The 17364-nt window shown below is 38.9% G+C and overlaps 1 protein-coding gene across 9 annotated transcripts in view; it reads right to left on the minus strand.

Moving 5' to 3' along the window:
- mast2 (microtubule associated serine/threonine kinase 2) overlaps positions 1-17364 on the minus strand; it is a 158297-nt gene that overhangs the window by 27954 nt on the left and 112979 nt on the right. For 6 of the 9 annotated variants that reach the window (XM_017721485.2, XM_017721470.2, XM_017721518.2 and 3 more), the window contains 4 exons: positions 7260-7351; positions 2184-2259; positions 1469-1489; positions 8-86 (listed from right to left, as the gene is read on the minus strand). In XM_017721485.2, the coding sequence (XP_017576974.1) occupies positions 8-86; positions 1469-1489; positions 2184-2259; positions 7260-7351 (268 nt within the window). The remainder of the gene's footprint in view (positions 1-7; positions 87-1468; positions 1490-2183; positions 2260-7259; positions 7352-17364) is intronic. The other 3 variants (XM_017721501.2, XM_037535076.1, XM_017721492.2) reach the window with 1 other exon arrangement.

Consider the following 17364-nt stretch of genomic DNA (forward strand, 5'->3'; position numbering starts at 1 on the left):
TACTCACCGAGACTGTTGAGCTCGGTGTGTTGGTTCCATACCCTGATGAGGGCAGCGAGGCAAGTGACCAGCGGCGGCCATCCGTCCTTCAGTGACAAAACAAGAGAAAAGATCACATGAGTTTGATCACAATAAATAAATAAAAGAGAAACGAAAGAAATGACCCTTCAAATGTTTCAGTTTTTTTTTTATTAGTATTTGTCATAGTTTCTCAAATATTAGACTTAATTGGCTTTACACAAGACAAGCAGATGCATTCATTCACAATTCATTCAAGCATATGCATTAATTCACAAACAATATGATGGCTTGCAAAGCACAATACACAGTGATGGAAACGTGCTTAACGTGGCTGGCCGGAACAGCACCTTGCAGGCACTGAATTATCATTGCTGTTTTTAAATGAATACCCAGATACTTGTTCTTAGCACAACCCTTAAAACCATGACATTTAAGTTCCACAATTCACCATAACTTTTTTTTTAAACAAAAAAAAAAGAAAAAGGTTCCAGCATTTTGTTTGCAGATACATTTTTGCTTACCTACTTCAAGAAAAATCCTTAAAAATCTTTTTCTTTTAAAAAGTCCATTCAGCTGATTTACTTAATGAACAGCCAAGTTTATATTCCATTGTTAATTTATTTGTCCAAGTTCAATTCCATGACAAGTGAAATAACTTTGACAGATTAATGTAAGTCTCATTCTGGACTGAGGACTCAGGAGATTTATGCCTATTCATATTATATAAGAACTCTTCAGCTAAACCTGCTATCTCTGCTCAACTTTTTCTCCTGGACATCATTCAACAGTTGAAACTACAGCCAAAAAACTGACATGCATTTGGCCATTTCTCTTTGGTTAACAGTGTCTGCCATTTTAACTTGGAAAATTGTCAGATACAAGAGTGTTGTACAAATCGTGTGGGGCCTAAAGTTTTAAACACAAGACAAAGTTTTCAATCACTAAATTGAAATGAATACCACCAATTAACAAATGTTTGACTAATCAGATTTGTCAGGCCAGCCTTAGAACTTAAGAATAAACAAATTAAAGTGCATACGCCAAAAATCTGTACACATGCACATGTTAAAATCATGACTAACATGAAAATAATGCAGGTAGTCAGACACCTTTGATTAGCTAACTTCTTTTGTAAACAGAAAAGCGGGACAAGTTCACTTCCAATAAGCCTAATTGCCTAATCATACACCTGTTTGCTTGTCCAGCTCTGGCAGTAATTTATTGTAATCTCTTGCAATTGCAAGAGCAATTATTACTTCAATTAAATACCCTAATGCACTTTCAATTTAGACACACAGTTTAAAGCAAAACTGGACAGAATATTAAGCAAAAATGAAAATCTAATTTAAATCGAAATGTGACATTAATTAGGTTTGTCTGACTACCTGGCTTAATGAGATAAAGCATGATGTTCTGGGAATAAGACACAAATTAATGCAAAAAGTACCTGTCAGCCCTGTGCCCATGACTGTAGGAAAGAGGACAGGATTAAAGAGACGTGCAAGTTTCTGTCAGCTTGTGTCTATTTTAGCATTGAAATATTACACATATTTCTCCATATCTCAAAAAAGACATCACAATGCTGAAACAGACATGGGATCCATTTCAGTTCCACACTCTTTCACACAGGATATCTTCTTTTGCTGGCCAGAAGACCGTTGCTATTAGTACCTCCTTTACCCATTAGGTGGCACCACTGACTTAATAACTCATTGCAGAATGAGGCCTTGTACCTGTTGTGTTGAAATTTCATTCCTTTCATTCTGCATGAGGTCATTCTTTCTCTCTGTCCACTTTATATTTGAATTCACTGTCAGCCTGTCACGCTGCTTAGTTACCGACATAGATTCACTCATTACCGTCTGCTTTGTCATTATTCAAAGCTAAAGAGGGAGATGGAGGTAATGGGAGAATAAGTGACCAAGCTGCAAATAATGAATGGCAGATGATACACTGAAGCAGCCAGTTTCATCTATAGAGTAAGAAAGACGTCTCAAAATTCCACTTTGTCTTCTGAGAAAAAAATGCTGAATTTCCTAAAACAACTTGCACCTGAAAAGTAATGAGCGATCTAAACAGAGAGCTACAGAGTGCTGTTATTACAATAACAGCCATAATGTGGCCAACCATCAGGCTGAAAGAAGCCTCTGAATGTCACTTACCTGCGGGCGGGCACAAAAGAGAAGTGGGCTGCAGTGTTGGGGGAAAAATTGCGAGGGCTGTCCAAGGGGCTGCTCCCTGCAACACACAAAGTGAAATGAGCTATGCAAGGCAACACATTCTTCTATTATCACGTTAACAAATCCTCTGTTAAAGAGCTACAATAGATGTGAAAGGCCATGAAAAGAGAGCAGCAACGTTCAAGTACAGATTCATAAATAACACAAATAACATATAAAACTGAAATGCATTCCCTTCACTGGTATTTCCTTTTTTTAACACTGCATCCCTCCTCTTCCCTACACAAAAGCTCCCTTTTAAGATACAAAGCACTTGAGGAAAAGGAAAAAACCTTTGATCCAGATGCATTGATCTCTGGATCTCCATTTTTGAGTGTTCTACTGAATGCTCAGCCCTTGAAAAATACATAACAGATGAAGAAATAAGCAGAGGAGATAACAGATCTCTCAATTAATGGAGGATTTAAGTGGAGTATTGCTGTATGACTAAGCTTTTTTTTTTTTATTTGTTGAGCAATAGAAGAAAACATTTGCCATAGGCAGTACAGGCAAAATGATTAAAAAAAAAAAAACAAAACACTCAAAGATGGATTAATTTATTAGAAAACACTAGATGTCAAAATATTGTCCTAACACCTACATATCCCCTAGTTCTTTTGATGCAGACTGGATAGGTGATGACATGAATGAACAAATGAACTTAGCAGCAAGTCTCTCTTGTTCAGCACAGACTGGAGATAAGGGCTGTAAATATTGACTTTATTAGTGTGAATTTTTTAAAAAAAAAGAAACTACTTTGTTGGAACAAAATTCCAAAACAAAATGATTAAATATTCCATTTTTATCACTAACAAAGCAACAGCAATGCCTCTGACACCTTACCAAAAGTTTCAGTAGTGCCTGTTATGTTGCGAACAATTTTAGCTAATTGTGAGGATAACTCAAAACCAATAGTCAGTACATGACTAGCTTGTCGTACACACAAGAAATGTTTTTTTTCCCCATTAGTACACAAAACGTTTACTTAACTGGAGAAAATGTGTTTCGGTAGTCACAATTCTAATCTCAGACACTGACATTCAGACTTTGGGATTCGTTTATTTGAATGGGATTTAACTGCTTACCATGCTACCATGCTAAGGACCATGCTGAAAAATTCTAACCGCCAAGAAAATTGGTTTTAACCATCTTGAGTGTGTGTATTTATACATACATACATACATACATACATACATACATACTGAGACTTATGATAAACACTGGACCCTAGCTTCTGTAAAAGCCTTAATTTCTGGTCCCTTGAGTACAGAATGCAGTTCCAGGCATCTTTAATAAAGCCAGTCAATTTGAACAGTGGGGCACTCCAGTGCCCGGCTGAGTGGCGAGACTGGGGTCACACCCCTCTGCGCATTAATTATGCATTTGCCAACCGGTCCCTGTGCCAAATCTTAAATATTAATGAATGCATAATTCTTTGTCAGGAAGCACGCATGAACAGCTGTGCACAGCTGGACTGGGAGGTAGAACGTGGATCTGTCACAGAAAAGTGTTCATTTAAAAACAAACCCAGTCACACAGGGACTATTATAAAGGGCTGGAGATCATTCACGTTCTACAGTAGCATGCTATATAGCTAAAAGAGGGATCATTTTTCAAGTTGAAGAATACAAAAAATACAAACTGAAGATACGTTATATAGAGAAATACATACGGGAGATGCTCATTAATTTGCAACCTACTGACATACAATGATTCATGAATATCAGTTGTGCTTAACAAACTTGAAAGCTTTAAGGAATTCCTCCCTTTTCTGTATGCAGGCCATTCATACAGTCACAATGAGAATATATAGTGTGCTACAGGAACTTTGTGACTGTATCTAATGGGGAAACGTGATATGGATAAAGTTTATATTGCAAACTGACTTGCAATTTAATAAAATACACTAAAAACACTAGTGAACCCTTAACATGATGTGGTTAGGAAACAACCTGCACAATTATTAACCAAATTATTTTAAGTGTACTAGATGACATGAAGACCTTTGTTCATCCAAACACTCAAAAAACATTTGTGATTGGTCAAGGTGTTTACAACACACAATAAAAAACTGGTTAGAGGATCATTTGCCGCAGTATCAGCACTGTAAAGGCCAATATCGCAATAAACGATACACCATGCAGCCATAGTGTCAATAGGTAATAATGGAGGTGGGGGAGGATCACATTTTAATCATTAAGCACGGAGGGAAACACATAGGTTTGTAGATGAATGCCAGATGAAAGGGATGACTTCAGGTTTTGCTGGTAGAAGACCATTAAAAATTTAAACCACAGAGAAAAAGCATTTTGAACCTAATGCATGACAGTTTTCCCATGACTGAGAACTGTCCCAGATTGTATTGAGAAGCTGAGAAATGTACGCTGACTCCCATCACAAAGCTACTGCCATTACCTTACTGAGCAAGCTTGCCATTCCTTAATGACTCCATTTCCTTGTTTTCTATCAAGCTAAAGCTACTCTTCGCACCAAAATCTGGCAAACTACTGACAATAATAATAATGATAATAATTGCTTAAACAATAGTTATTGTTGTATAAATTATAAAATACACATACTAACCCCCCCCCCCCCCCCCCCCCCCTTCCCCCAAAAAAAAATTGTGAAGCAACAACACATCATGCTCACATCCAAGGACATGCTGTACAATTTGTAATGAACAATAACAGTGCCATTTTTAACTTGGAGCCAAGGCTCTGTCAGTCTTGCTCCATCGATCTGCCACCTGCTTTCCACAGAACTGCTGACAGTATGTAAGGTATGGTACAGCAGATTGGACACCATTTAGCTGCATACTAGAAACAAACTGATGAAGCTGTTCCATTTCAACCTTGCACATTTAATAAACCCCTGTGTTCCTATCCTTCACCACTGTGTACTTTCCTCTAGGGGTGGGCCATATGACGATATAACAAAGTCTTTTTGAGTATGCCACTGGTGTTATTACAACTGCATGCATCGTAAACAAAGACACACAGTGTCGCTGATATGAAATACCACTTTGATGAAGCACCAAAGGCTACTTGAGTGATAATGGCAAACCCTTGTATAGAACTTTCAGCAAACTACACAGTGAATGAGTGAGTGTCAAGTTCTGACACCTGGTGACCATATAAATAGTGTTTCTTCGGACTGTCCTGTCTTCTGTTTATTTAACCAGTTGTTTACCAGTTAAAATAAGGCACTATGTCACTGTAGCATTTTGTCAATATCAACTTGCTTACAAAACTCCAAAAACAAAATATTGTGATATCTATCATGCATCATGAAAACTACCTTCAGGTATTGTGATATTTTGCCCACACAGACATCCACTCTTACTTTACTTTCAATTTAGAAACATTGCCTAAAACCTTCACTAAATTCAGCAAAACATGATCTTAATGCTTTCTGCACTTTGTTCCTCAATCCTCCTTTTACATACCGATCCCGATGTCTGTCTCTCTATTTATCCCTTCCTTTCTCTCTCGCTCCTGTGTTATCTTTTACTGTGAAGCAGGGCCTGCTTCAACACAAGAGCAGTGTGTGTGTGTGTGTGTGTGTGAGTGTGCCGAATGTTGGGACAGCCTAATCCTTTAACTCAGGTATAGCACACAGTATGGATCAATGCGAGGATGTGTCTGTCTCAGCAAGGGGACACGAGTGTAATGTTATTTCCCGCTTCAAGAGCACAGAGGAGGAACAGATCGATGCAATTAGACTGATTCAGTATGGCAAAGAGCAAGTTTAAGCTGTCTGACACATGGACTGTCATGATCTATCAATGCTTGGCTTTACGGAAGGATGAGGAGGTACACTGCACATGAATGCTGTGCAGAATACTATGCAGAAATCATCAGGTGAGCATTAGAAATGAAAGCTTATTTCCCCAGTTTTCTTTTCCTGCTACACACCTAATGCAGTCACTGCTGTACTAGCTCTAGAATATCACTGTTTAAGCTACAGATGGTATACATCACTTTATTCATATACAGGATCAATCAGGTTTGGAGAACTTTTTTTTCCCCCCTCTCCACAAATTGGGTCAGTCCCAACTCCACTAGTGAAGTCTCTTCATGACACTACCAAACCAGGAGGATGAAGGCTGGCACATGCTTCCTCAGCGACATGTGAAACAAGCAATGTGTCTGGAAGAAGAGTAACGAGTAATTCTGTTACATCAAATAACAGAAAGAAGAAAGAATAAAAGAAAGAAAGAGAAAGACCGAAGCTAATCATGTTCTCTTAGACCTTCGGCCAAGGAAGGCTATGTGATCATTCCGGGCATCGACCCTGTAATCTCCATACTTTTAGACCACTGCACCACTTGGAAGCCCTCAAGCCTGACCTCGTTTTAAAATGTCTAAGGAATAATTCATTTTAACTGTTTTCAAAAAGGTAGTTACACAAAAGCAGATATCTTTTGAGCTAGTTCCGGATTTCTTATTGAAACCAGCTTTCCAGATTCCAGATTTGATTAATTCTATCACCAACACATCTGGCTTAATTTAATAAAGGATTGAGTTTCTTCAGTCGTGCAAGTTTACCCCTGAAACAATAATGGCAAAATATAAACAGCTTTCCATTTAATGTGTTGCAAATCAACAAAGAAAACACGTGCATTAAACTTCTGATTGACAATGTAATGTGTATTAAACATTAATATCCTTGTGTCTCCTCTCTATGCACACATAACTCAGAGGCTAGCGCAGTGGAGAATACAGACTGCACGCGAGTTTCTCAGATATTCACAGTAAACCTATTCATATGATTATGGCATGCCTGGCAGCGAAAGGTTAATCAGATGGATTAGGGGAGTAGGACGACTTTTGTATGAGATGAGCGCTCTGTATAAAATGTCAACTGCCAATCTACTGATAAACCCTTCTTCAAATTACAAATGATGACTGCCAGACAGTTGGTCTAGCCTATACAAGATATAGTTCAATTCCCTTTATGTTCCATTTAATTAAATGATTGTTGGCAACAAAAGTGACAATAATTTATTTATTTATTTACCAGTGTGTCCGTGTAGTGGTGAATGAGGTCTGGGCAGGGTGGGAGAGGTGCTGGACGTCACTATCAGGCTTTTCCTGTTGCTGGTCCGACAGCTGGGGAAAAAACACACACAAGCTCAAATTAAGTGTATAATTACTGTTACAGGCTTAAGGACACATCTTGTCATAAATGTGCACCTACAAATGCCACTCTGAACTGAGCACACACATGAGTCCCATTGTCTTGTCTTTTAAAACCGCACTTCATATTAGAGCACCAGTTTCTGAGGAAAAAATGGCAGTGTGTCATTATCAAAAAAAAAAAAAAAAACTTTCCCAGGTGCCATACAGCAGTTCAGAATGGAAAACAAGCACTTCAGGTTTTCACTCTTGCGTCTCTAGCCAGGGAAGAAACTGCCTCCATTTTAGCAGGCTCAAAGACGACACTAATAGGGACTCTCTCTCCTGCTGGCTTAAATGTTAAAAGCCTCTCTGGAGTTGACGGGGGTGGGGGGGGTGGTTTGGGGGGCTCCTCACAGCCCACACTCCAGCTCGGTTTAACCCGGAGACCTCCTCCAGCTGCTCTAATTCTACCTCACGCTCCACTGAGGACAGACTGGATTTCTGATTGTAGAACAATTTCTCAAAGAGCAGCAGGCAGAACAGAACAGTTAGGTGTGAAGGTCCTTTACACCCACACATACAGAGTTAACACTACGCAGAGAAAGAAAGCTTGACTGCAGAAGACATCACAGCGAAAGAAAGTTATGAATGGTCATTCAGCAGTGAATGCTATGGTTCAATACTAGGGTTAGTATGATATATAAATGTTTTATATAAACACTGAGTGAGGCCGATAAATGTTGCAGCACTTTTTCCCTCTTTTATCGGCAGTTCCATCACTCAGAGTGTAACGCAAGCATGGGGGAAAAGACAGCTTTAGCACACACACAGCAGGAGGGATGGAGCGAGATAGGCGGCGAAGAAAGAAAGAGTGCAAGAGCGTGAGAGAGAATAAATTACTCTGAATCTTATGCTGATGAAGGTGCAAAAATTCAGTCTTACTTTTCTGCCTCAGTGTGTATGCAAAGGGATCTTATCTTGGCATGCGCTGAAAGATGAGAGACAGTTGACCGATTCTGTAATGCCTCCTTGCAAGCTGCACCAAAAAATACTCCACAGTACAGCTAAAAAGGTTCTTCAGAATCATCCAATCCCTTGACAATTTTTATCTAAGATCTCTTTGCAGAATAAGCATAATAAGAGTGAGCATAATTAGTACTGCTACTATTCTTCTATGGCTTACACTTCGCATATGACTGCTATTACAGAAAGGGCTGTTAATTATCACATAAATGAGCAGTCAAAGTTTAGAAAATGAAATATAAATTATGATTTTGATGCATAAATAAGCTTCTCACTAATGTTGCGTGATGTCTGAAATCTGCACTCTGCCGACGGAAAGTGAAGAGCCTGCATCTTATGTTCTGATTATAGACTACTGCAGCCAGTTAAAGGCTACTGCACAGGGTGGTCGGCAGGGGGTCTCTGGCCCCAGATGGTAGATCAACATCTACTGCACAAATGAAGCATCACAGACAAGTAATATAAACATCAAGCTCAAGCTCATTCTGTGCTCTATATGTATAGGCTTTATGAGGGGAAAAAATAGCATTTGATATCACTTTACTTACTCTCACAAACTGTTTAAGCGAAAAGATTTGAGGTGACATACAATGTGACTAGTCTAGTAACATTAGCTGATATATATAATCAGCTAATGTTACTAGCCTAGTGTGTGTGTGTGTTTATATATATATATATATATATATATATTATATATATATATATATATATATATTATATATATATATATATATATATCTCAGTGGTCCTATATAATTTTCTCTATCTTATAGACTTTGGATTGACATTCTTCATGGCCAGCGCAGCAATACAAAAGATGCTAAGAGGCATCACCTTTCATGGCTTCACCTTTCCTGTTGCGAGGCTGATTATTAGAATTTGTGCTCATCCCGAATGCTCATCCCAAACCGCTGTGGAACTTCATAATTTAGGCTTCTAGGATAATTTTAATACTGCAACAACAACCTAAGCTGCATCAGTTAGGCCAAATTTTTATGTGACTGATACTAAATATAGTCTGGTTCCATGTGTGGAGTGAATCATCGATAACAGTACAGCAAGTGAGCTGGTGAGATGAAAGTGTGAGTGAGAGAGGATTGAAGTGATGCTAGAATTGTCTTTTCATCTTTTCCCACCCTCATTCTCCCATTCTTCTAAAAAGTTAGTCCTCCTTTTCTACACAGTGGGGGCATTTGTGAAAACACACACCCACACCCACACACACCCACACACACCCACACACACACCTCTTTAGAGATATGCTATGCCTCAAAAACACACATACACCATTCACTACTTGAAGCATGAAGTTAACAAAGCAAAACCCTAGCATGCCAATGTTCTACAGGGGCTCATTCTGGTGAAACACTCCAGGAAACACCTCAGCTCTACTCCACCTTTTTACAAACACAGCCAGAGCGGATACTGACAGAGGCTTGTATTAACTACCTCAGGGAGGCTAATGAAGGACAAGAGCAATGTGCTTTTCAAGAGAAAGCAGCATTAGATTTCTTGCTGAGAGAGAAGCATACAGAGCTGCACTCATTAAACGATGTCACATCATCAGAAATAAAGGGGGGAAAATAAGTAAATAGAATTGAATGCTTTGGCACAAACAGCTGTGCCGAGCTTATGGGCGTGAAATGAAAGTTGTGCCTTAATTACAGTAATCCAGGAAGGGACTGTTTTAACCAGCAGCTAAGGGAAAAAAGTAATGAAGAATATATTACAGCTGTTTATTTCCATTTTAATTTGGGGTTCATTTGAGTTTATGTGGCTTAATGTGAGTTTATTAAGGTCCTTACATCTAATTAATTGAAGGACTTCTGATTCTGCTTGTGTATGCTCTAAATAGTTTGGACAAAAAAATGTTTTGAGTACAAGCCATGACATTTGCATTTTTCTACGTGCAGTTTGTAATAAAGAGCCTACGAATCTTGGAATAGCGCATGCAACTCAATGTGCTCTTTTCACTTGCCACGAATCAAGCGTGTTCAGTTTGAGAACTGCAGATTTTATCATTTCTAAGTTTGCACTGTTATAGCTACCTTAAAAATGCACACATGGTTGGATATTTGCATGTGTGTTGTGCATCATTATTATACATTCAGCAGGGAAGGTTACAGAGCTTTGAAAGTAGGTCACCCACGGCCAGCTGGGAGGGACAGCCATCCGACCCTTTTGCTATCATTTCCAACCCCATGATACTAAAATACGAGCACATACAGAGGCTTTTACAGGAGTCTAGGTCTCCAGCATGCCTTTCTGATCTTTTAGACAAGGGGGGGTAAAAGGATAGCAGAGGTGATTTGCCTTTCATGGGAAAGGAGGTCGAAACTCAGCGGGAGACAGAAAAAGTCACAGAATTAAACTACTGCTCTCTGCTTGTGATGTAGAACAATAGCAACTCTCTCTTTTTTATTCTTCCTCACAGCTGCTCTAACCTGCAAATCTGAAGCACTCTATCTGTGCCACAGAGCTGTCCATGTTGATGACACTTTGTTGTAACTATGCATGCATGTGTGCAAAATGCCTACCCCACGTGTACTAGTAGTCTTTTAGTGTGTTGGTTTTGCAGTGTAAAACATGCTAACCATAGCAACTTGGGGTAATGATGCACTTTAGTCTAGTTTAGTCTGGTTTAGCCTTTAGCAGGGCTTGTGTGTGTGTCCATTAGTCTTGCATGTGGTGCTAGTATTCATGATGAAATCAGGTATTTAGGTATTCATTCCACTTAATCACAAAACGACAGAGAAAATATACAGACAGGCAGATAACTCAGTGAAATGCTGATTTTTTGTTTCATCTGGTGAACCTTAATGTGAGTCCACTGTTAAAGACAGGACTGAGAATACGGAGAGTTCTACCAGGTGAGGACATAATTTTTTCAACTAGGCTAACAAAACGACAGTAGCTCCTGCTAGCAAGGTCCAGAAACAGTGAAAAAGAAATGAACATGTCCATCTGTAAAGGCTCATTTATACTCTCTTTATGTATGAAAATAAATGTCCATTTCAAACGATGTAACACTACCCACATACAAGGATATGCACCTTTTACGTTGGCACTGGTGTCAAGCAATACATGAACTAGAGAGCAGTTAAAAATCAAAAGTTTTTCACAACAAATGTAGCCACAGCAGAAGAGGTCGTAATAATGGACCTACTACAATAAAGACGAAAGCAGCAGCTCTGCAGGTGGTGCTGATCTGTGAGGTCATTATATACTTTGCAACATGTGGATGGAGATTTTATTTATTTTTTTTTACTTATATAACCAATAAGAGAAATATATTCTAAGCCACTGGGTCTCTGAACTATTACCGGGAGTGCCCCCACTGTTTCTAGTGGTACTGCTCATTTTTGTCCATATCTGTAAGATTTCAGAGAACAAATATGTACGAAATGAACACAAAAAATGGACAAAGTTCTGCCTGTATTTGTATTTAACGCTGCACATAATCCAATGTTGTACCATTAATCTCTGTTTTCTCAACAGCTCTGAGGTAGCATTTTTATTTATCAACAAGAAAACCTAATGATTTCATTGGGCTATTTTTGGAAAAAAAAAAAAAAAAACACGAACATAAAAGCATTCCTCTGTGTGCTCTATATCAGTGCCGTCACCTAAAAAGGTAAGCCTACAGTATAACATTAATGTCAGCCAAAGTCCATTTTTTATTGTTTATTTTTTCTTTCTTATGATTGGCCATTCATTAACACTTAAAGATAATCAGATATCGATACCTAGTTTAAACCACACTTACTGCCTGAGCCGATGTGCGTTGGGCTCTCTGAGCAGTGCCAAATTACACTAGGCCTGAGACACAAGCAGAATTCTCCTGTGACCAAGCAGGGCTGCTTTAAGCCATATGCTCACTGCTGTTAAAATATAGGGAAAGGAAACCATTAAACCTCTGTACACATTACTGGCGCATAGGATTTCATATTAGCAGATGGTCAGACAGACTCGCACCATCGCATATCGCATAACCCCTTAAAATGGCCAGGACCCACAGTCAGGTCAAAAATTTTACTACACATTTCTACAAACTTTGCACTATAGTCCATGTAGAAATGAAAAATAAGCCTTACTATGTTATAAACCTGGGATTATAAAGGGTTAATTGTCATTTATGCTTGTCATGATATCCACGATTATGTGCTTCATAGTTTCAGCAAACAGAATAATTTGTGACCTGAGGCTTGAGCCATCGAACGCCAAAGAGCTGAACAGCATAATTGCTGCTAACAGATGAGACGAGCCTATTAACAATGAACATTGCAATTATGCAGAAACACCTGCTGGCTAGGCTTCTCATCTCAGCCCTGCAGACTGGCACAGTTTTAAAACCACCAACAGGCAGCCAAACTAAACCCTCACTGCCTTTCCCCCATGCCGTCTGCTCCACGAACACTGCCTCACTTTAGGTCCAAAGCTAAACGTGATGCCTTTAAGCCCGTGACTCAAAAGCCTCAAAAAAGGTGAGCACCAGCTGGGTTATGAATCCATTTAGCCATTTAGCATGAGTGAATGAATGGACTATATCAGGTACATTACCAACACCCTGTACTACAATGTCTTTGTGCAGCTACATTTTCATTCCAAATTACAGCAGCTCTCCTCTGGAAAAAAGGGAGCAGGACTATGCTGCAGTTACCACACACTGCAGGTTATAAAGCAGCCTGCAGAAAATCACAAAGTACCATAATCAGTCGGCACAGTACCTACAGTTGAACCGTCTATGTGCAATCACAGATCGACTGAGGCACATTCAGCACCTTCTGAAGGCCTTCCACAGGCTAAGTAGCTGAACCGAATGCTGAAATGGTACAAGAGTGGAATGCTGGAAAAGAAAGAATAAGAAATCAATTCCTCATTTTGTGTTATCAGGAAAGGAGGGACACAAACCACATGATTTAGGAGATTGTTTAGGCTGGATTCAAAAGCTTTTGTCCCATTTACTTATGAACATGAACAAATGCATATCCACAGGCATGCATACTAGGGCTGCATGATAGTGATGAAGAAACATGGGAACCGTGGGTCCATATCATAATCCAGTATTTCTCATGTACTTATCTGTCGATGCTGATGTCAGTGTCCAGACAAATATTCCACATTTAGAAACTGTGACAAAATTGTTCTGAAGTAGCACTACAAAAATATAATGTCTCTTTAAAAAAAAGTTGTAAATGCAATTAAATTAATAAATTGCAGACATCTCTGCCAGTAGCCCAGCATAGCCTAAACCTTCTGCACTTCTAGAGTGCATTTAAAGCATCACTGAAAAACAGTCTGAATTAACGGTCAACCCGAATCATCAGTCTGATGCCATTTTTTTTTTCAAACAATTATCTGTCAATATCCACATGATTCTTATATCATCATGTGTCCCTACACCATTATACATCTGGTACTTTTTTGTGATACGGATCCTTTGCAATACTGATGTTGTTTTAAGCTTCTGTAAAGAAATGGAGAAACAAATGTTTTCCTGGTCAAACCTCAAATAATCCAGATGGGTTTATGTAGGTGGGTGCTATTTAATCCAATGGGGTTTTTTTCTCCCTTCTTTTTTTTCAAAATTAAATCTAAGGAGAAAACTCATTTAACCATTTAAAAATGAAACATTTCAGCATGAAAACAGTCAAAAATGGCACTTTCACTTTTCGGCTGCAGTAAAGAATAGCCCAGAAAAAGGAGAAGAAGGCTACAACAAAATCATTTCAGAGTTCTGTCCCTCATCATTCAGTCTAAAACTGGAATGAAATTATAAATGTCCATTGCACAATAGGAAAGACAAATAAATAAAAATAAATAATCACAAATGACTGACTGACCTCATCAGCCAAAATCACATTATAAATGAAAATAAAAAAAAAAAAAGAATGAGACAACGCTGTAAATCTGTTTATCACTGAGATGCTTCATGTTCAAAGCATCATTTACAAGTGAAAAACACTGTTGAACCCGGCAATACCAGTAATTCAGCAGACTGTGTTGGACAGTGCCTCACGGGGAAAGATGGATAAACCAATGAGCAGCAAACAAACAAAATCAACAGTGGAAAACCCAGTTGCCCTCAAAACAAGACACAACGCTATGGGACCAACAGGGCTACAATAGAGGAGGACTTGGAACATGCAACTCCTCTTTTAGAAACTCTGTTGTACGCCATGTTCTCTTGTTCACTCTGACTTCAAGTGATTTTCATGTTCTGTTCATGTCAACCCTGCATACATGTGATGATAATGCTACTGAATTAATGTAAGTGATAAATACATTAGAGCAAATTAGACAAGAATACAGTTCTTCATTTGACAGCCCCAATACATACACACACATTTTAATTCTGGAATTATAATGGGAACATCACTGAGACGCCACATCATCTCTGCAATGGATGAGAGGTTGCACAGCAAGCACACGCAGCAGCAGCACTCTGACAGTTCCAGTATTGGCAGATGGGAAATTAATGAATCAAAACTTTCTGCTGTGCTTTCAATACCAGGCTAACATTCCCTTAACTGAACATTTCCCATTACAATTGCCCAGGATCCAGGCATGAGCATATGCAGCAGACATCTATGACTGGCTTTCTTAGAAAAATCATAAAATCATAAATTTACACATTGATACAAATAATGAGTTAAATGGTAGAGGGCTAGTAATAACGGTGGAAACAGAGAAAAAAAAAGACAATGAATGATAATTATACTAACACATTTAATTGCCATAGTTCTTGCTTGAATTATGAACTGTTTGTATAAAAGCTCAGAATGACAGCACACAGCAGAGCTCAATCAGAATCAGAGTAGGAGTGAGCATGTGGCAGGGCTTGTGTGTATAAGGTCAGTCTCACTGATGATCCTGAGTGTGTGAGACAGGTGGTCTGTTCACAGGGAGAAACACACACACAAGTGCTCTCCACAGGGTTCATTAATAATGCAGACCACCTCATCTGCTCACAGGTGAAGGTGGTTGTATAAAAGGAAGGAAGATGGTGAGATGGAAAAAGAACATATGTGGGACCTGACACCATTGTTTCACACTAATCTAAACCCTTTTCTCTATCCATGTAAATCCAAGTTTTTGAGAGCAATGTCCAAGACCTGGTCAGGTAATAGAATGTAGTATAAATCTTAGAGATCAGTAAGAAATTTCAAATATTTGAACAGTCCTGAAATTAAAAATAAATAAATAAATAAATAAAAATAAAAAATTTAGGATTTTTGAGGCACAAAATGCTTTGCCTCTAAAGTTATACATTTACAAGATGTCTGAACTCTTCACATCACCAGAGGAAAGTGAAGAGAATGCAATTATTTGTTTACACTAAAGGAGGAAGCAAAAAAAAGTACATAGCACAGCTATAGCCTATAGAACGTGAAACAAAAAAAAATACTGATATACATTATACAATGTGACTGGGCTGGTGACATTAGCTACTTAAGGTAAATTTTTCTGGGTGCAGTATGAGGGGATATTATTTGGACATTCTTCCACTAATGTCTTGAAAAGTGCTATATTACATTTGACTAAGATGTTCATCTCTAATTAGTGTGAAATGCTACCAAAAGGTTTCCCCATTTAAATACATTCAAAATCCTTTGAACCAATGCACCTAGTTCAACACTAGGGGTGCTGGAAAAAAAATCAATTCTTGGATGCATCACGATGCAGATGTGAATGATCCTCAATTGATTCACAAATGTCAAAAATTGATTTTCTAAATTTTAAATTCATAACGTAATGTTGACGGAACGCAAAGGGCGGAACTTGGAATTGCAAAAGTGCAGTGGACAGTCTGTGGCGGCACATAATAAAAACACATCTGGATGAGTGAAAAATCTGACCAGCTCCCTCTGCATTAAAAGCCAGGTTAGGTCAGGAGTCACAACCCAAATGTTAAGAAGAGCCATTTTGTCCTTTCAACAAAAATCAAACCACCTTGGGAGCCACAACATTTAATGCCCAGTATGTCTCAGTGTGCGCAATTGTCCCAGTAAAGGCTTAAAAAATGAATGAAAACACAGACTTACTTTGCTCTGCTTTAAGCTTTAGCTCAGCTATAGCCACTTTCCTGCCCTTTCCATCAGGAAACTTTTGCTCAGAAGTCACCCCATTGCTGCGCTCCCTTCTTCCTGTAGCTGCGCGCATCAGATTTAAAACCCTAACGCTGGCCTACAAAGCCAAAAATGGACCAGCCCCTACCGACTTGATGGCGAACTCTCGAACTGTACCACGAGCCCTTCGAGCTTGGAGTACAGCTCGGCTTGACCCGCCATCCTTCAAGGTGCACGGAAGACGAGTGTCGAGAATGTTCTCTGCACTGGCACCCAGGTGGTGGAATGAACTCCCACTGGCTGTCCGAACAGCAGAGTCTCTTGCTGTCTTCAAACGTAGACTGAAGACTCATCTCTTTACACAGCACTTAAATGAGCAATGAACTATAAGCTGCACTTATTTTATTTATTGTATTGTATCTTACTGTTATTGTATTGCATTGAATGGTACAGAGTTCTGCGTTCAACTCTTTCTTTTTCTCTTGGTGTTTGCAGTGACATGTTTGTTTCTAGCAGTATCTGAGCTCAGGACTGTCTTTTCTCTAAGCTATTGGTAACTAGCAAAGATACTTTCTCTAGATTGACAAAGCACTTCTTGTAAGTCGCTCTGGATAAGAGCGTCTGCTAAATGCTGTAAATGTAAATGTAAGTAGAGCAGCTTATTGTAAATTGTCTCTCAACCTTTCGGCTGTTTTACGAGGCTGAAGTCGCTTCTCATTCTCCAACTTCTTGTTTGAATTTTTCCATTCCACCTTAAATTCTGACTGAGGCGCCGAATGTAAATGCGGCACCATTTAAGGTGGAACGGGAAAATTCAAAAGAGAAGCGAATTCATCTTCGCAACTTTTTAGTGTTTGACAGTCTCTTATTGCAGATTTAATGTTCCAGGAAACTGCGCTGCTTATAAATGCA

The sequence above is a fragment of the Pygocentrus nattereri genome, chromosome 26 (genome assembly GCF_015220715.1).
Source record: "Pygocentrus nattereri isolate fPygNat1 chromosome 26, fPygNat1.pri, whole genome shotgun sequence".
Classification (NCBI taxonomy): domain Eukaryota; kingdom Metazoa; phylum Chordata; class Actinopteri; order Characiformes; family Serrasalmidae; genus Pygocentrus; species Pygocentrus nattereri.